General features: G+C 45.8%; 1 protein-coding gene across 1 annotated transcript in view; it reads right to left on the bottom strand.

The window, feature by feature from the left end:
• The window catches only part of DGKA (diacylglycerol kinase alpha), a 90,201-nt gene that overhangs the window by 49,717 nt on the left and 19,361 nt on the right, over positions 1–21,123 (bottom strand). The window contains exons 5-7 of the mRNA XM_030196737.1: positions 17,115–17,195; positions 16,925–16,974; positions 14,005–14,079 (exon numbers count right to left, since the gene is read on the bottom strand). Of these exons, the coding sequence (XP_030052597.1) occupies positions 14,005–14,079; positions 16,925–16,974; positions 17,115–17,195 (206 nt within the window). The remainder of the gene's footprint in view (positions 1–14,004; positions 14,080–16,924; positions 16,975–17,114; positions 17,196–21,123) is intronic.

Below are 21,123 nucleotides of genomic sequence, written 5' to 3'. Positions count from 1 at the left end.
CAGTTCCTTTGGGGGGGGGGGGGAAGGGAGTGAGGATCTGCTGGAGCAGATGTGTATAGTGTTTATTTAGTATTATTTCCAATGCACAAAATAAATCCAGAAAACTCATGTAATTCAGCTTTTAAAACAGGTAATTTAAAACCTCCAAATTAGTCAGAAGCATCAGGCCAAAGATAATGGCATTTAAGCACCAGGCATTTGCCTTACAGAAATCAACAGGACACTTAAGGTCAAAAATAGGAAGCCTCATCATAATAACTAAGGCAAGCACCCTGCCATTACTCAATTAATCAGCTTAATTTCCATTATAAGGGCAGCAGTTGTATCCCATTTCTAAAGGGCTGAAGAACATTCCACAACCCAGCTGTAACAGCACTGTGAATTAAGGAAAAAAAAAAAAGCTTTTCAACTTTTTAAAGACAAGGTAATTGGCCTTCTGCCTAATTAATGTCCAAGACTGCCACAACAGAAAAGACTTTCCCTCTAGTTTGGGATACATTATGTATAGTAGGGATACTTAAACTGCCTTGGCTAGATCTAGTCTCCCTGCCTGGCCTGTACCAGTCTATTATGCCCTTTAAATATGAGGGGGCAATTGCCTCTCAAAGTTAAAAAAAAAGTGTGGTTGCTGTGTTAGCCCGTTTAAAATATAATAAATAGAAATAAAAAAAGATAACATGATACCATTTTTTATTGAACCTAATACATTTTTGACTAATGTTCAACTTGAAGAAGGTGTTGCCTTTGAAAGCTAGACAAAAAATGTATTGTTAGTACAATAAAAAGGGTATCATCTTTTTGTTTTGTTTTATTTCTTTTTTTAAAGTAGAAAACGGTGAGGATACAAATTTTGAATTTACTGCTAGTCACAGCATTAAAATGGAAGAGGCTGGAAAGAGCAAAGAAGTGGGGGAAGGAGCAAAGGTATTGATGAAAAGGAAGCAAATATCCAAAGGAGCTGTAAATGATAGGCGGTGAGAGAGACCATGGGGTGATGGTGTCTGAGGAGCTCAAGGTAGCAAAAATATGTGAGGCTGCATAGCAGACCTGCCAAGTCTCCTGCATTGAGCGGGAGACTCCCGCACTCACGCCAAAGCGGGAAGTTCTCCCGCTGGCGCTGAGATAAACTGTCACCACACACTGCTTCTTTTCCCGATAAGCAGCAGCGGTGGCAAAACAGAAAAGAAGCATGGAGCCGCAGCCTTCAGGCACACACTGTCGGCTTTGCCAGGCCTGTGCCCCCACTGATGTCAACTTCCCTTTCCAGGGCAGAGGTTCGACAGAGTCGATAGTGCATGCCTGAAGGCTGCGGCTCCATACTTGCTTTCTGTTGTTTTGCCGCCGCCGCCGCCACTGCTGCTCATCAGGAGAAGCTGCAGTGGCGGCAAGAAACAGAAGATACCAAGGAGAAGGCGAACAGAAGGGAAGGAGGTGCATGGAGAGAGAAGCAGGAGATGCTAAATGATGAGAGGGGAGGAAAAATATTTCATAGAAAAGTGGGGATGCTGGAGGGATGGAAAGAGAGAGAGATGATGAGTGGAAACAAGATGGGGAGAGTAAAAGGGGACATAGTAGATGGAAAAGGGCTGGAGAGAGAGAAGATGCTAGGTAGAAGGATCAAGAGAGAAAGAGGGAATGTGCTGGATGGAAGGAGGGAAAGAGGGAATATGCTGGAAGGATGGGGGCAGAAAGAGGGGAGATGCTGGAAGGATGGGGGCAGAAAGAGGGGAGATGCTGGATGAAAGGATGCAGAGAGAAAGAGGGGGAGACACTGGAAAGATGGAAAGAGAAAGAGAGATGACGCTGGATGGAAGGGTAGGGAGAAAAAGAGGGGAGATGCTGAATGGAAAGGGGGAGAGAATAAAGTTAGCGACAGACTGGAGAATAAGAAGAAGGGGCATAGGGGAGAACAAGATGAAAAGTTATAGGTAGATGAAGTAAAAAGAGGGAAATTAAAGACTGAATAGTAAGAATGAATTAAATCTGGACAGAGAGGCAGAAAAATAAATTGAAGAAAACTAAAAGAAACAGGAGGGAGAAACATGACAAATGGGTACACCCTGGCAAGAGAGTTAAGAGAAGTTGAAGGAAAGTAGAAACAAGAGAATGAGATCAATACAATTGGAAAAAATAAATGGCCAGACAACAAAGGTAGGGAAAATAATATTATTATTAATTTAGGATAAAGTAATGTGGTAGCTGTGTTAATAATGGTTAATAAAAAACACAAAATAGAAAATAAGGTGATACCTTGATATTGGACTGATTTTAATACATTTTTGATTAGCCTTCAGAGACCAATACTTCCTTGCAAAGGTCAGGAGAAGATACCTTAACAGCAGTATATTATCGTGACCTGACCTGAAGAAGGAGGTTTTGGCCTCTGAAAGCTAATTGAAAAAGATATTTGGCTAGTCAAATAGAAAGGGGAATAGATGCTGGATAGGGGGTATAATAGAGTGAACTAAACACTCCCCCTTACCCATCCTTGCTGTCACTGGTGTAAATAAAATATTTTCTGCAGTAGCCTTGGGATTGAGGTATGTCAAGGGGTGGCGCCATGAGGTACAGTAGGCAGGGCCAAGGCAGAGTGGGATGAGTCTGGGGTGTGTGTACTAAAATCTCCCTCTCAAAAATCGGGACCCCTTGGCAGTTCTGGCATAGAGAGAGGCGTAACTAGCAGAAAGGAGGTAGTGATAATGCTCCTGTATAAGACACGGTAAGGCCTCAGTTTTGGAGACTGTATCTCAGTAAGATTTGAAGTAGTTCAGAAGAAAGTGACAAACACAGTATGGGGATCTGCACCAGACGATGTATGAAGCAGGGCCGCTGAGAGAGTAAGCTGGGCCCGGGGCAGGGCCTCCGCCCACCTCAGGATCACCGCCGCCCCCCCCCCCAGCCCGAAGTACCTTGGCTGGCCCTGCCAGCTGCAGGCAGCGTGGCTCCTTCCTCTGCTCAGCATTGCCTGCCCCTGCTTTCCTCAGGTCGTGCGTGCTCGGTCTCAAAACTGAGCATGCGTGGCCTGAGGGCCCAACAGCTGCTAGGCAGGCAATGCAAGGGGGGGCCTGGCTCTGGAGTTTTCTTTTTCCTGCTCCTATCGGGACGCGATCACTCAGGTCCCGTCAGAAGCAGGAGAGAGAGAGAGAGACCCTGGTGCTGGGCCCCCCTTGGAGGCCCGGGCCCAGGGAATTTTGCCCCCCCCCCCCCTCGGCAGCCCTGGTATGAAGATCTGAATGTGTACACCCTAGAGCAGAGGAAGGGGCAGGGGATATATGACACAAAAATGTTTAAATACTTTAAAGATATGTGAATGAATAAACAAGCCTTTTCCGAAGATGGGGAAGCTGTAGTACATGAAATGAAGCTGCAGGGAGGTAAACTTAAAAAAAGGAGCATCAGGAAATACTTTTCCACACAAAGGGTGGTGGATGCCTGGAATACCCTCCTGGTGGAAGTGGTCATAAACATAAAGGATCCCTGTATGGCAAAAGGTTGTAATCAAAGCAAAATGTAAATGATTTTCACACTTCAAAAATGACATGGAAGGGTTTAACCTGCATATAGCAACCAGGGCTGGTGCTAGACACGATGAGGCCCAGGGCAGATAGAATGGGTTATTACTCTATTTACCATTAACTTTCTCTTTGCTTCATGTACAATTTCTCATTCATAATAGATTTTCTAAATGTTATCCCAGTATGTTTATGATATTGTATTGTAAAATTGGATTCTCACAACAAATTACTTTCTTAGGATACATAACAAAGAATAATGCATATTTTGTTTATTGTAAGCCACATTGAACTAAAACTTGTTTGGGATAATGTGGGATATAAATGTCACAAATAAATAAACAGTCTCAGTCTTATTTTCAATCAATCATTGCACAATTAAATAGATAAATAACTCAAAAGCAAAATCTTGTGCATGTTACACTGTGTCAAAATGTTGTAAAAATCAAAACCAGAAACTTATCCGGTTGGGACCCGGAATCAGTGGCGTAGCCAGACAGCCAATTATGGGTTGGCCCGAGCTCAAGGCAGGTGGGCACCAAATTTTTCACTGCCTCCTCCCTCCCCTCACTGTCCACTCTTCCCCCAACACCTTCCAACTCGAACTATAAATATTTTAGCTATTAAGGATCCCCAATGTCTGTCAGATTAATATTTTCCCCAAAGGTGGCCAGAACTCCCTTCTACCAAGTTTGGCAGGCAGCAGCAACGTCCCTGAGGCACTGACGCAGGCACTCCATGCGTGCTTTGTTGTCGGTGGCTCAAGGATGCAGAGCTTGGTAGAAGGGAGTTCCAGCCACCTTTGGGATCCTCACCAGCTACCGCAAGGAATAGGGCTGGAGTTAGACATGAGGGGCCCAGGTCAGAAAATAAAGAACGGCCTCCCCCTGATCTCCTTTCCTCCTCTCCAATCACCCCACCTGCCAGTACTATCACACGAACAGACCCTCATCAAAATACAAAACAAGGGATCACAAATTAGAAATAAAAATACGTAGTCATAAATTGAACTGGGAACTCCAAGATTCAGCATGTACTGCAACACTGAAGAAAGAAAAAGGAGAAATGCATTTCCTTTTCTAGTGAACACTATACAAAGACATCTGCTATGTGCATTTCCCAAAGCTAACATATTCATTTAATAAATTCAAAATAAAAATGCTTTTTTTTGTTGTGTTAACATTTTATTTTTCCATCATGTGGGTTCCAGTTTTCCTTTTCTGCTTTCCTGTGTCATCTGCTAATTCTCTTTCAAAAGGCTGCTGTCCATTTGCCTTTTCTCCTTTCTACACCTTCTTTGACATATTGATCTTTCCTTTTTTGCTCTTCTCTCTTTTTTTTCTTTTCTGCCTCCGTCCACTCAAATTTCCCTCTCTTTCTCACCCTTCTTTTTACTTTTCAGCTATCAAATTTCCATCTCCTCTTCTCACCTACTAACTTTCCCATTCATCTCACTCCTTCCCCAGCCTTCCACTCCCTTTCATCTTTAATCTATTCTCCATCAGAATATTTCTACCCCTATGTAATCACTATCCTCCACTCATTCATTCCCCCCCCCCCCCGGCCTCTCCATCATGGCTCCACCATTCCCAGTCTCTTCCTCCCTTCATCCTTCTAGTTCAGCATCTGCTCCCTCTTTCTCCACTCCTCACCCTCATAGCCTGATATCTTCCTGTCCATTCCACTCCACACCACAGCATATTTCTGTCCCTTCCATCCTGCCCTATCCTGCTCCACCATGTTCCAGCATGTCTCCCTCTCTCTTTCCCTCCCAGTGACCTGCATCTCTCTCTCAATCCCTTCTGCCCAACATCTTTTTTTCTCCCCTCCCCCCATGTCCATCTCTCCTTCTCCTCCTCCCTCTCTCTCATTGTCCACCATTTTCTCTCTCTCTCCTTTGCGCCCAGGTCCAGCAATTCTTACTCACCCCTCCCTCGCTCCATGCAGCATCTCTATTTATCTCCCCTCCACTGCCAACATTTCTCCCTCTCTGCCTCCCCTTGCATCATCTCCCTCCATTGACCATGTCCAACATTTCTCCCTCTCTTGCTCCCCCGTGCATCTCTCCCTCCCTCCCATGAACATGTCCAACATTTCTCCCTCGCTTGCCACACCCCCATGCAGCATCTCTCCATCCTTTCCCTCTGCCCTGTTAAACAATTCTCCCTCCCTCCCGTTGTCCAGTCTTCCTGGTCTATGGGAAGTAAGCTGGGCTCGGCTGAGGAGGCTCCCATGGTCCTAAGGCTCCCTCCCTCTCTCCCTTAGCAACGGCAGCGATTCCTACAGGCTGCCTGCAATGGACTCCGAAGCCTTCCTTCTGCCATATTCTGCCCAAGCCGAAATAGGAAGCAGTAAAAGAGAGAGGCGGGACACAGCAGAGGAAGTTTCTTGGTCAGCTGCAGGAATCCTGTCGGAATTTATTTATTTATGCATTTGTAGCCCACAATTTCCAATCAAGTTGTCAGTTCAATGTGGTTTACAGTTTGCTTCTGTTACACATGTTACATTGATGTTTGAAGATGATACGTGCCTTATTCGGTTTCAGTCATTGGTCGAACTTCTTGGTGTGTTAGTTAGGGTTCATGTTGAATTATGTGGGCTTGTCAAAGAAGAATTTTCTGAAGAAGTGTGCTTTCAGGTGTTTTCAAATTTTTATTTAGTCATTCTTGTGTATCAGAGCTTTCGGTATTGTGTTCCATATCTTGGGGCAAATGTATGTGAAGCTGGATGAGTATGAAGATTTGTATTTTAGGCCTTGACATCTGGGAAACTGTAGGGTGAGGTAGGTTCTTACACTCTCGGTAGTGTTGCGTATGGGTAGGTCTATAAGGTTTGACATGAATGTGGGTGCAAGACCGAAGATTATTCTATAGGCCAGAGCATATCTTGAAGTATATTCGTGCTTTGATAGGTAGCTAGTGAAGGTTTTGGAGCAACGGTCTTGCGGTTTTGAATCGATTCATACCGAGCATCCGTCTTGCAGCTGTGTTTTGTGCTGTTTCCAGTTTCTTATTGTTTCCTGCATCTGGCATAAAGTCCGTTGCAGTAATCAGCATGGGCAAGGACCATGGATTGGACTAGTGTGCGGAATACATCTCTTGGAAAGTAGTTTTTTTATGCGTTTCAGTTTTCACATGGTTTGGAACATTTTCTTCATAGTGTTTGGGATTTATCAAAATATAGGTTGTGGTCTATGGTGACGCCTAGGATTTTTGGATTGTCAGATATTGGAAGAGATGTGCCCATGGCATTGGTGTTTGGGAAGTGATAGTGTTGTGCGGCGATGTATCAGGCAATGCATTTTTTCTTTGTTAAGCTTAATCGTTGACGCCCAGGATTCCATTGGGTTTATGCCTTTCGCAATCCTGGTCGCGATTTCATGCAGATTCTTTTTGAAAGGGATATAGATTGACACATTATCGGCGTATATAAAGGGGTTAAAGCCTTGTTTGGATAGTGTTCAGTACAGAGAGGCCATCATCAAGTTGAATAACATTGGTGAGCACGGTGAGCCCTAGGGGAACCTGCATTTCGCTTTCCATGGAGGGAAGAGAGAGGGATTTGTCTTCACTTGATAGGATCTGGTAGTCAGGAAGCCTAGGAGCCATTCATGCACTTTTCTTCCGATGCCTATTTTGCCAAGTATTCTTTTGAGGATCGACCATGTCAAAGTCACTTGACATGTCGAATTGCAACAGAAGAATGTTTTTTTAATCTGTGATTTCATTTTTGAGGTTAGCCACTAATGTAATCAGCATTGTTTCAGTGCTGTGTTGAGGTCTGAAGCCTGACTGAGATTCGCATAGTATGGAGAACTTGTTAATGTAGTCAGTTAGTTGATACACATAATGTAAGATATGCATGTATTTACAGTATATAAGACAATCATCCACCCAGCTGTTAATGTCTGTGGTCTGTATGTAGGTGGAGGCGTCCGTGCACTGCACTTTATGTAACTTTGTATGGAGGATATGCAATGGATACAAACTGTGAAGCTGTAAAGCGTTTTAAAGATATGTTATAAATGATGAAAAATATTTTCTAAGAGTAAACGTTTCAAGATGGTTGGAATACTACTACTACTATTTATCATTTCTATAGTGCTACAAGGCATACAAAAAGAAGTTGGACTTAAGTGATGTTACAAACAGATCACAGACATTAACAGCTGGGTGGATGATTGTCTATATACAGAGATACCTTTGATGATTTGTTAGACCAACTAAGGAGATGTATTTGTTAGTATAGCACTTAGGCAGAATGTTAGCATTTATACACATATGATAAGACAAATAGGCTGGAGTGGCTTCAACAGCAACTCCAGTAGTTGGAACGTAAGGACAGGGCCGGGCAGACTTCTATGGTATATGTCCCAGAAATGCCAAAGAAAGACCACGATCAAGTATTTTGCATCACATTCATTGCTGATTTCATCATGAATCGATAATGAGTATGACAGTTGGGTAGACTGGATGGACCGTTTAGGTCTTTATCTGCCGTCACTTACTATGTTACTATATATGGTTGGCCGCTGTGCCTTCCATTATTTTTGTCGTTAAAGGCACGGATGCTACTGGCCTGTAGTTTGAGATATCGTTGATGTTTTTCTTGGTGTCTTTCGGGATTGGTGTGAGCAGTATGTTGCCCTTTTCCCATGGGAAGTGGCTTTTCTGAAACATGTAGTTCAAATGAGAGGTGAGTTGCTGTATAAATCGATCTGGGGCACCTTTTAGTACATGATTGGGGCATGTGCCTAGCATGCAGTGGGCAGAGAAGAATTTTCTTAATGCTTTGGCTACTGTCTCTTTTGTGAATTGTATAAAGGTGGTCCATGTTCTGTCTGCTGGGGCTTCTTCCGGGGGGCAGTTGAGTTCGTCTATGAAGGTTTCAAGGTTTGTGTTGCCTTGTGTTATGTTCTTCCTGAGGCCGAGAATTTTGTCTTCAAAGAACTTGGAGAGTTTGTTTGCTGATGGGGGATTTTCGTTCACTGTCGTCAAGGATTTGGTGTTTATGAGTTTGTATAATTTCTGTGTGTCTTTGTAGTCTGGGCCCATGTGTTCTTTATAGTATTTCTTTTTAGCCTGTTTGATTTTGGCCTTGTACCTGTTTTGTGCTTCCCTCCTTCCAGTTTTGTTTGTTTCAGTTTTGTTTTTCATCCATGCTCGTTCTAGTCTTCTGCAGAGGGTTTTAGCCACTTTTAGTTCTTCATTGTACCAAGGTACTGCTTTGCGCCTCTGTCTGTTTTTTGTTTATGTAGAGGCTATTTTGCCCAGTATGTCTGTACATCTTTCATCCCATCCAGATAGGAATTTTTCACTGCCATTGCTAAGGAAGGGCAAGAGGAAGCTGCAGGACCGCGAGAACCTTTGATGTCAAGTGTGTGCACATGACTGGGTAGGCCTGAGCCCAAATACGTCCCTGCCTGGAACTCACGTTAAGATTAAGTATCTGGTTTGACATAGTGGTGTGACATGCACAAAATTTTGCTTTTGGAGCTATTTATCTATCTTAATGTGTAATGATTGATTGAAAATGAGACTAAACGATAGATCTCTCGGTCTATGGTGGTCTCTTTGAAAGACTGAGCACATTTTACACCATATATTTAAGTTCTTAAAGGCATGATATAAGTTGCATAGTGATATATGTTGTAAGTTATTTTCAAGTTCTTGGACAAACGTTAGCAAATTATTCATTGTTCCCCGCTTTTTAATTTGGGTGTGGACAGGAACATCTGGGCAAACTGAATGAGCTAATTAGTCTTTTCTGCTTCATCTATTATGTTATGTGTCTCAGGAAAAAAATCGTCATAATAAATCAGATATAAGCAGCCCTAGCTTTGAAACCTTTGCATCAGGAAACCTTCAGAGCTGACAGTCCTGCAAAGGCAGTAGCTACAAACAGACACAGGCCGTGTCTGTAGACAGACAAAGCAAAGAACCTGCTAAAGTCGCAGGCCTGGATTACTGAGAAACAAAATGTCAGTTAAAGAGAGACAAGCACTGCTGCTACACAGAAATGGATATGGGTGATGCATTTGATATACTGCCTTTCTGTGGTACAACCAAAGCGGTTTACATATTATATACAGGTATTGTCATAGATCCTCCTAGTGACAGAGGGCACAGTCAAACAGAGAGACAGGCCATGGTGAGAAACACAGGGGCATAAATCCTTCAGGGCATGAGCCACAATTATAAAGAGAAGCTGCAGGGCTTCCTAGAGAAAACACGCCACTGTTACAAAGAGGCAGATTGCAGCTATGGAGGAATAGAAGCCGTGATACCACTAAAAGGGTTTTGAACCTACAGTCCATGAAGGAAAAATCAGTTCTTACCAGTTGATTTTCTTTCCATTAGTCCCAACAGATCAATCCAGAGACTTGTGGGTTATGTCCCTCTACCAGCTGGTGGAGATAGAATGTCAGAGGTCTGCTATACATGGTCCTGTGTAGCAGCCCTTACCTTAGTATTCTCTCTATCTAGCAGGTGGATTGTCATAACCATGCAGCTCTGGATTGATTTTGTCCCTGGCCTGGTTCCCTAGATCCAGTAGAGCTTCTGGGGTTGGGGTGTCCCTGGCCTGGTACTTTATTCTCCCCCCCCCCCCCCAATCAGGCCCCTTTTTCGCTGCCCAGGGGTTCATTGCCTCCCATGGCTGTGTTTTGCTCCAGTTTAATCTCCTGCCTTGTAAAAAAAAAAAAAAAAATCAGCTATTTGCATGGGCATAGACTGGGGGGGGCGAGGGGGGGCAGTGCCCCCCCAAACGACGAGCGACTTACCCGACGTCGCTTCGGCGAACTGGCGGGTGGGGCACCACTGAGTAAAAGCAACAAGCAGGCACACTCGTCTCTGTCCGCTTCCCTGCCCTCGCAGCGTCCTGCCTGAAAGGAAATGACCTCAGAGGAAGGCGGGACACAGACTCAGAGAAGGCAGGGAAGCGGACAGAGACGAGCGTGCCTGCTTGCTGCTTTTACAACCTCCGCTCGCTCGCCGACCTGCCTGTTCGCCGCTGGGAAATGCTGGTTCCTCGCTCCTGTCTAGTCCACTGGAAGATAGGAAGCCATTTGGTAAATCTCTGCTTCCACTCCCCCGCGCAGCCGTCGCCGTTCACTCAAACCTGTGAGCTGCTGCATCCACGTGTTCTTTATGGGAGACAGATGCTGGGAAGGGGGAGAGGGGGAGACGCTGGATAGAATGGGGAAGGATAGAAACATATTAGCATATTCATTTGCATATATATATGCAAATGAATATGCTAATATGCTCCGCCCCATCCTTTGCCCCCCCCCCAAATGAAACAGTCAAACTACGCCCATGGCTATTTGAGCAAGTGCCAAAAAAGAATAATGCCAGAACAAGAAGAGCACAGCAACGCTAGTGCCGGTACACAGTTTAACGATAGTGGTGTGAGGGGGCCAGAAATTGTGCTACAGCAGCGGACTCCCTGTGGGGTGAGTAGCTAGCGCCTGTATGATGGCGGCGCCAGTGGAATCTGTGAAGTACTGCTCCCGGTGTGTGAGCAAGAGGGCAGTTTTGAGTGTCTGTTCTGCATGTTCTAGCCCCGATCCGCAAGGCACAAAGCAGCTTGATTCCGCCGTGTGGCCTGGGACTGGGGAGCATCTTGAGGCATTGTTGGCGGGCTCTGTGGGGATCTCCTCTTTCCACACGCCTGCGGGTGCCGTTTTCCCTCTCGTGCTTCTTTCTTGCCATCCACATTAGCATTTGTTTTCTGCAGTCCTACTCCAGGCCTTTCATCCGTGAGCACAGAAGTAATTGTTAAGAATTCAGCTCTATCCTTATCAGTTTCTACATATTCCTCCCCCTTAGCTTTGAGCCTCACAATGCTATTGTGGCACTTCCTCCTGTCACTTATATAACTGAAAAACGTTTTCTCCCCCAATTTTACTCTGTTGGCTGGCTATCTTTTCTTCCATTTGCCTCTTCGCTTTCCTGACAGCTTTTCCTGTTTCTCTTAGTTTGTCCAGGTATCTCTGCCTGTCTTCCTCTTTCTGAGTCCTCTTGTAACGTAGGAAGGCTAACCTTCTTTCCCTTACCTTTTCAGCTACTCCGTTTGAGAACCAGAGCGGTCTTCTTTTCCTCTTAGTTTTATGTAGTTTTCTAACATAAAGGTTTGTCGCCTTTAAGATGGCTCCTTTCAGTTTCGCCCACTGCTGTTCTACTTCCTTTCAGCTGTTCCCATCCAACTAACTATTCCTTGAGAAATTTCCCCATCTCTTCAAAGTTAGTTATTTTGAAATCTAGGACATTCAGTCTCAAATAAGCCCTTCCTCCTTTGTCTTGAAATTGAACCAAAAGAACTCCCACAGTAACATCAGAAACACTGTCCCTGTCTGTAAGCACTAGGTCTAGAATCGCTCCATCCCACATCGGTTCTGTCATCCACTGCTGAAACAAGTCTTCCTGTAGAGAATCCAAGCTCTCTCTGCTTCTAGACAACCCTGCAGCAGGGATGCCCCAATCGACATCTGGCATATTAAAATCACCTATCAGTAGTACTTCCCCTTTCCTAGCTATCTTGTGCATGTCTTTGATTAAGTCTCTGTCCAGTTCTTCTGACTGCGAAGGGGACCTGTATATTACATCAATGTAAATATATTTTCCTTGTTCCAGTTCAACCCACAGCGCTTCTTCCTTACCCCATACTTCTGAAGTTCTATCACTTTAATATTATTCTTAACGTATAATGCCACTCCTACCCTGTCCTTCCTGAGTAGAATATAGCCTATAACTATATCCCAGTCATTTGTTCTCCGTGAACCACATCTCCATGACCGCCACTAAATCCAAGTCTGTTTCTATCATTGCAGCCTCTAGGTCTAGACATTTGTTTCCCATACTACAAGGCTCTCCAGACGTAACTCTTTTTTCCCTTTTCTTTAAGGGTATTTGGTGTCTTGCCTTCCTGTTATTAATGACTTTGGGGCTATTCTCACCCATCCCCAGCAAATTTAGTTTGAAGCCCTCTTTAGTACATTAGCAAGTCTGGTACTGAAGACACTTCGTCCCTTCCTTGAGAGATGGACACTACTGCTGCTCGGTAGCTCTTGGAAAATCATCCCATGATCCAGGAAACCCACGCAGCCACATATCTAGCTCCAGGATGCGAGCTCCCCTTGTTTGACCTTTACCTTCAATAGGAAGGATTGATGAGGACACCGCCTATGCACCTAGGTGCTTCACTTTCTGTCCCAGAGCCATGAAGTCATGTTTGATATGTCCAGCAGGATACCTAGCAGTATCATTCATGCCAACATGGATGAGCAGCGTAGGATTATGGTCAGTAGGCTTGATGAGTCTAGGCAATCTTTCCACTACATCTCGAATCTTGGCACCAGGCAAACAGCACACCTCCCTGGACATTATGTCTGGTCTCCAATTCTCAACATTAATTGCATGCAAATGATAATATGTGCACTGAGAGACAAAGTAAGGGTGAGGAACATGCCTGGTGCATGCACACAAGAGTTTCACAGTAAGTGTGGCTCTTGTATGTATGCCCAGACAAACTTGGACGTGAAACATTCATTGGCGCCATTCCGCTGCACCTTTAAATATAAGCCTTTCAAATTGTTTTTTTTTTCCACTGGAAGGCTTATCTTTAAGCGCAAAAAGCAACACCATGTGCTTTCGTTTTTGGCTTTGCTCAGACTCGCACACGTGTTACAGGCTTGCAGAGAATTCCTTCCTCATCCAAATTCTGGCAGGAAATCCTCTCCAAAAAACACAACACCAGCTCTGATCTGAGCAGGGATGGGATCTGATGCTATAAGGCCTCATTTGCAGCTACCTGGGAATTTGGTCAACTTATTTTTCACCTGAACCCGATTTAGGTTAGTGCAGTCACAGCAGCGACAGTCCTCATTCACGGGCCAAGTCCTGCTTTTCTAAGGGAATTCAGAGCTACAACTCTCTGCAGGCAGTCCTGTATAACCAGAACTGGATCAGCCTCTCTGGACTACCTGGGTGACGTGCTATGTTTAGAGAGAAATAAGTCATTTCTTATTAGGTTTGTTATGTGTGTTATTCAATGAGTGTTTTGCAGTAACTCAACCTGGGTCTTTTTCAGTGTGTTTTTTCTAGCAAAAAAAATGCCGGTACTCAAATGCTAGGCCACCCTTCACGGGTGGGGTGATCACTGAGGGACTCATCCCACAAAAGCCAGGCCCCCTGAAACCAGTCACAGAATCTATGACAAGGCAGAATTGATGTGTAGAGCCCAAGCTCTTTCATTAAAACTTGGGGTCCATGGGTCAATTTTAGCAGACAATGGAAAAGGTGCCGGTATTCAGTACCCCCAAATACCCCCTCAAAAAAAAGCCCTTGTCTTTTTTGACAAGGGCTAAAGCATCAACATAAATAGCTAAATGAACTGAGACATCCGGAGACAGACCACAGTTACTAGATCCAGGAGTAATGCTCACTGTGACTGCACTCCACAGGTAGGATCCCGAGCATAGATTAATACTCACGGGTTTCAGTTCAGTGATATCCCAGTCCAGATACTCAGCCACCCTCATCATCTGCGTTATAATGCGATCCACTTCCTGTAGGTATAAAAGCACAGAGGCGGGGAAGGGTGAGAAAAGAAAGGAATGTCACGATAGAATACACTGCAAAATGGAGAGGATCGGACATTTTACAGGGTGATAAAAGAGGGAGACAGTGCCTAATGGAGCCACGGTACCAATCTGGTGTGTTAATCTGAGATAGGGACATTAGAGAGCTGCATGGGGACAGAAATTTCACCATCCCACCCATCCCCAATGGACTAAATCTAACCCATACCCACCAAGATCCATTCAATCCCCACAATTAATCTCCTCCATCTCCAACCATACCCACAAGAGTCAACGCTATTATTTCCTTGCTCGCAGCCCTCTATTCTTTTCCAACCCCACAGCCTCCCGTGGTTTTTTGGATGGTATTCATTATTCAGTCAATGAGTGTCCCAAGCCTCAGTCTGGTGTTCCAGCTGCCTCTCTGGGTATTCCAAACCTCATTCTGGCAATTGCCTCTCTCTCCATATATTCCAAGCTTCATGCTGGTGCTCTATTCTGGAGTTACCAGAGATTTTGACTAAACTCATGCGGGAATCCCTTGGCAACGTTTTCCATCCCTACAGGAATCCCGTGGCAACTTCTTCCATCCCCATGGGAATCCTGCAAGTTCTGCAGGATTCCCACAATCCCCGTTCCCATGCAGTTCTCTAAGGGACATTTCAGAGGGTTAAAAAGGAGGGAGAGGTACTAATCTGTGTGTTAATCTGAGACAGAGGCATTTCAGAGGGTGATAATGGAGAGAGACAGTGCCTGACAGAGGTCAAAGTACTAATCTGCGTGTTAGAGCCATGTGCTGAAGTTTAGTGTACAGCTCCTTCACGCTTGTGTAAAAAAAAAAAAAAAAAAGTTTGCACCCAAGACTACAATGAAATAATATACACATAATTTGCATGTAAAAAAAAATGAAATGCAAACATAGGAGCACGTGCTGATTGCCATGGAAATATGCACCCGGGCATGCATTAGCAGCATGTTTTGCACTTAAAAAAAAAAATTGTATCAGCACCTGGAGTTGCATGTGCATAGACTCTGCGCATTTGCGAGTCTGAAGCATCGCAGAAACATTATTGTTATGGCGTCCTTTAAGTTTCCAAAGTCAAGCACTTTCCCATCCATTTCACAGCCACAGTACTCTCTTGCTTAACCCTGCATTTTGGGATGTGATCACCTCACATCCTCATTCACCTGCCATGTTTTCTTACCCATCCCCTTCAACAAAGCAAGAAAAAAGTTGTGGGGGCCAGAAGACAGAAGAAACAGGCATCAAATCCGCATTAAAGGTGAACCAAAGAAGAACAAGCTAATTCTATTCCTCCTCTGAACCCGCATTAAAGCCCCAACATTAAAAAACCTGCGCACTTGGTGTTTCGCTCTCAGTGCACTTAGCTAACGCCTTCATTTCCACAAGTGTAGTGAAGTCTGCACACAGTTTTCTTTAGGCAGAGGGAGGACATAGAGCAAAAAAGTGTGCACAGAATCCACGCCAACTTCTCATATCAAAACTTGGAACTTGCTTCCTAACCAAATTAGACACACAAACGATAACATGATGTTTCGAAGCTTACTGAAAACTCATGTTTTTCAGTTCAAACTTCAATACAGCAAAGAACTAACTTTGAACAGAACAATGTTTGATCCTTCTATATAATAATTATCTCCCATCTCTTGGATAATCAAATCCTTACTTGATCACTCTATAATTAAAGATTACCTATCTAATATTACTTAGTATAGTTTACGCACTATCATTCTAGTTGAGTCTCCTTATTTACCAATTCTATATTGAAATTGTCAACTTAGTTGCTTTTATTATTCTATCAATTCTCAATAGAAATGTGTATTTCAGGATTATTGTTACTTACATTGAAATAGCTCATTTTAAACTTCAACCTAGTATTATATGATGTATTACAAGAATTGATACTTTTAAAAATGTGTACCATTCTACTGATGTTTGTACTGTAAGCCACATCGAACCTGAGCTCTTCTTGGGTTAATGTGGTATAAAAGTGTCATAAATAAAATAAATAAACGCAGACAGGGGCGGACTGAGTCCCCGGGCACTGAGGGTGCTGCCCAACACCCCCCCCCCTGCCATTGCAGCTGCCGCCCCCGCTGCCCCAGTCCTACCTGACGGGTCCTGGTGGTCTCATGGCCTCAGTGGGGGGAGCATATTCTTTTCTGCATGCTACGCTGCCACTATTCCCCCGCCTGCCAGCGCTGCTGTTTTTTCAAAATGGTGGCCGAGATTTCCCGCGGTAGTCTCACGGGTCTCGATAGTCTCGCAAGACTTCCGCAGGGAGTCGGCCGCCATTTTTAAAATACGGGTGGTGCCAGGCAGGGGGGAATAGTGGCAGCCCAGCGGGCCGGGCAGAAAAGACAATGTTCCCCCTGCAGAGGCTACTAGATCACCAGTGATGCGCCGAGCATCCCGGCAGAGCCTCTGTGCCCCCTAGAGCCTTTGGGTCCTCGGGCACTGCCCGATTGCCCAAATGGTCAGTCCGCCCCTGAATGCTGAGCTCTGTGCTAAGCCTGCTGCACTTTATGATATCAGCCTTACAAAGTAAGACACAAGTGGGAGCACTGAGGATATGAGGAAAGGAGACAGAGCCATTGCAGCACAAGAGAGAAGGGAAGCTTCGGGGAAGGGAGAAAGGGAGCTAGCTTTTCTCAGTATGGGACAGAGGAGGAAGGACAGAGAGGGAGACAGTTGGCTCTAAGTTTGAAGCAGATGGTGAAGCTATGGCACCCCTGAGAAATAGCTCTCTTCATCTTCCGCTTCCTTCAGATTAACTGAATAATTGCAGCTATTAGAATAAAATGCACTCACTGAACTGTCCAGAAGGCCATTCGCATCCTTGTCGTACAATTTAAAGGTAACTGGGAAACAGAAACAAAACAGAAGGCAGGATTATAGGGAGACAGAAAGATGGAGACAATAGAGAGACAAACAAGAGGGGGAGAGTCAAGGACAGGGAGGCAGACAGGCAGAAAGAGGGAGGTAAGCTAGAGAAACTTACATTCTAGTTTGTCCTCAGCCCGGCCTCCCTCCAACAGTGAGAAGTAACAGGAGACATCGCTCACACTGACCAGCTCGGATCCTGCACGGGAAAAATAAACTTCAGCATCACTGGTGAAGACTTAACCTGGTGCCAAAATCAGGTGCCTACATGCAGTGCACTGAGTACAAATTCTAGAACAGCATCTGGGCTCCCACATTCAATGACAGAATGCCAGGGTAAATTGGCATCCGTGCACCCTCATTTTGGCACACCCACTTACGCCATGTCAATAGCAGGTGTGAATACGTGCACCTGCATGTGACACTCTAGCACACAACATACACTGCTCTGTGAGTTACACACACCCATGCCCCTCCCCCTATGCTCAGCCCCTTGTATTTAAGCGAGTTGCACACTAAAGTTAGACAGAATACTGTTTAGCACCCAACTAGCACTTACACACCTAACTTTAACGATCACACAACATGAATGCTAGTATTTTATAACTTAATCATGCACTCGGCGAGTAAATGTTGGCACCAGGTTACAGAACGGGGGGCAGGGGTGGACTGACAATTCAGGCAACGGAGGGCAGAGGTGCTCTCCCCCTCTCCACCGTACACTACAGACACCGAGCATCAGTGGGCCCTCACCGGTCCCACCTTGAGGGGCCCTGATGATCTAATGGCCTCTGCTGGGGCAGGAAAGAACTCCTCTTTCCTGCCCGCTGTTGCTATTCTGCCTGGCGCTGCCGTGTTTTAAAAATGGCTGCCAAGACTGTCAAGACCCACGAGGCTACTGTGGGAAGTCTTGGCATCCATTTTGAAAACATGGCGGTGCCAGGCAGAATAGTGGTAGTGGGCAGGAAAAAGTGGGGTTCTTTCCTGCCCCTGAAAAAGTCACTAGACCACCAGGGACCTTCAAGGTAGGAATGGGAAGGGCCCACTGAGGCTTGGGGGACTGTAGTGTGCGGAAGGGGGCAGCAACTGTGGTGGTAGGGGGGGCGGCAGCGTGGCAGTGGGGAGGGGGTAGCAGGCAGTAGCCAGGAAGGGCCCAATGACTTTTACTGCCAGGAGGCCCAGATCACTGTCAGTCCGCCCCTGATGAGGGAAATAGTGGATGCTCATAAAATTCAATCCTCAGGGTTTCAAAGTTCCTTACTCCAACTATTTTACAGTCTATGTTTAGATAAGGGGGATGGGGCTTAGTAATCTTTTCAAGGTTTGTAGTTTATTCAAACTCAATATACGGCCATTTCGTATACTATCATAGCAGTATATAAACAAATGTTTAATTCAAGCTAGAAAAGAAATACAAAGTGTAAAGCCCAGATTAGAGTATAGGTTATAGTACGCCATAGTTCCTGCATGTCTCAGACATTCAGTTCTCCATTTCTGAATATATATTCACAATACACAGGGGCTGATATTTAGCAAGTTGCCTCCAGCCGCGAGCTGAACTAACCTGATATAGGGGTGGAAAAGGATCTAACCTCAACAATAACTCTAGGAGAAGGGGAACCAAATCTGACGTGGCCAGTAGGGAGCAATTAGGATCATTGTCCCCTGGTCTTGACCTAGTTTGAGAAACAGGGAAAGGCGTATAGAAGATCCGTACCCCAGTGGAGCAAGAAGGCATCTGGGGCTACACTATTTGGAGCATACAGCCTGGAACAAAAGTGGGGAATGTTACTGTTCTGAAGAGAAATGAACAGGTCTATCATGGGGTTTCCCACTGCTGGAATATTCGACAAGCTACAGGCATGCTGAGGGACCATTCGTGAGGCTGAAGTACTCCACTCAAAGTCTGCCACAACATTTTGCTTGCTGGCTAGGTAAACAGCTCTTATGGAGATGTTTTGAGAAGCTGCCCAAGTCCATATTTGGATTGCTTGTCGACAGAGGCAGTAAGAACCTGTTCCTCCCTGTTTGTTCAGGTAATACATTGCAACCTGGTTGTCTGTGCAAACGAGTATTATCTAGTCAAGTATGCAGTCTTGGAAAGTTTTGAGGGCATTCCAGACTGACTGCAATTCCAGGAGATTGAAATGATGTAGTTTTTCCTGTGGGGGCCAAGAATCCTGTGTGTGGAGACCATCGAGATGAGCACCCAAACCTATCATGGAGGCATCTGTCGTGAGGACTTTGTGTTGTAGAAGGGGCTGAAATAGAAGTCCCCAGGTAAGATTCTGGGAAACCATCCACCACTGTAGAGAGTATCGTAGTTGTGGAGTAACTCGAATATGGGCCAAGAGCAATCCAGTGGCTTGGGACCACTAACAGGAGAGTGTCCACTGAAGAATTCTGAAGCGGAGTTGAATCAATGGTGTTTCTTGAACTGTTGACACCATGTGGCCAATGAGGCGGAGCATCTGATAAGCAGATACCTTGGTGGATTTGGTAATCCAAGCGGAGAAATGCATTATGTTGTCTGCTCACGGTCGAGGGAGGTAGGCTTGACCTTGAGTAGTGTCCAGGAGAGCCATGATGAACACTAAGGTCTGAACAGGTTGAAGATGTGATTTAGGGGTAATTTATCACAAACCAGAGGAGTTCTAAGAGCTTTATGGTAGACAAAATTGAAGTCTGTGCCACCTCTCAGGAAGCTGCCTTGATTAATCAGCCATTGAGGTAGGGAAAGACATGTAATCCCCACCTGCAGAGTGCTGCGGCTACCACTAACAAACATTTTGTGAAGTCTCGAATAGCTAAAGCCGAGCCGAACAGTAAGACCTTGTATTGATACCGTTGAGTTCCACAGCAGAAGCATAGGAACCAGTGGCATAGGAAGGGGGGGGGGGGGGCGGTGGGGCGGTCCGCCCCGGGTGCATGCCGCTGGGGGGATGTCGGCTCCGCTGGTTCCCTGCTCCCTCTGCCCCGGAACAGGTTACTTCCTGTTCCGGGGCAGAGAGAGCAAGGAACCAGCGGAGCCGACGCAGCTCCCAGCGACGTGCACTCGGGGGCGGATCGGCCCTCTCGCCCGCTCCTCGCTTCCTAATTCATGTAAGAATGCGCTCCGGAGGGGGGAGGGTGCACGCCGAGGGGGGGCGCCGTGCTGCACCCGGGGGGGGGTGCGCAGCGGCGACGCGCCCCGGGTGTCATCTGCCCTCGCTACGGCACTGGTAGGAACTTTCTGTGGGCAGGGAGGATAGGTACGTGAGTGTATGCCTCCTTGAGATCTAGAGAGCAAAGCTAGTCATTGAGTTGGATCATGGGGAGAAATAATCCCTGGGAAACCATGTAAAAAAAATGTTTAGCAGGAATTTGTTTAAATCTTGCAGGTCAAGAATTGGTCATACTCTCCCCGTCTTTTTTTGGTATGAGAAAGTACCTGGAGTAAAACCCTCGACCCCTCTCTGTAGGAGGAATTGGTTCTATTGCATTCTGCTGGAGGAAGGCAGAGAGCTCCACATAAAGTACTATCAGTTGGAGGGAGTTGAAATGAGACAAAACGAGACTCTCTTGGTGGATGGTCAGGAAGCCTTTTGCCCAACGCAGAGTGCAACCGTACTGTATAATACATAGCACACAACAGTCGGAGGTTAGGAGTGGCCACCTCTGTTGAAAGATGAGCCTGCCTCCCACCGGTAGATCGCTTGGCACGGATAGCTGGACGGTGGCAATGCTGTCTAGGAAGGAGTCAAAAACTGGGTTGTTGTTTAGACTGAGAAGGAATCCGATTTCTGCTCCCACAGCCGTTGAATACGTGAGCGTTGGGGTCAGGGGCGTAGCCATGGGTGGGCCTGGGACTTAAGCCCAGGGTCCACCCAGGAATGGTGCACCCCGAGTCGAGCCGGTCTTAGTGCAGTGCGGGTGACAGGGCCTCGTGCTCTAAGAGGCCCCGGGTGGCGCGCCTCCTTCCCTCCCTCGGCCCGACCGGCAGCCCTCCTCCGCTCCTCCTCCTCCATTCCATCCCCCCCCCCCACGCAAGAGCGTTGAACCTGTCCTTTTTCTTTTCAGTAGCAGCGAGCGACGTCAAGACACTGCTTCAAGTTCTCCCTTTCCTCTTCACACAGTGTCGGTCCCGC

This window comes from Microcaecilia unicolor, chromosome 3 (genome assembly GCF_901765095.1).
Source record: "Microcaecilia unicolor chromosome 3, aMicUni1.1, whole genome shotgun sequence".
NCBI classification, from domain to species: Eukaryota; Metazoa; Chordata; class Amphibia; order Gymnophiona; family Siphonopidae; genus Microcaecilia; species Microcaecilia unicolor.
The sequence above is the reverse complement of the archived record's forward strand: the minus strand, read 5'-3'. Positions and strand labels throughout refer to the sequence as shown.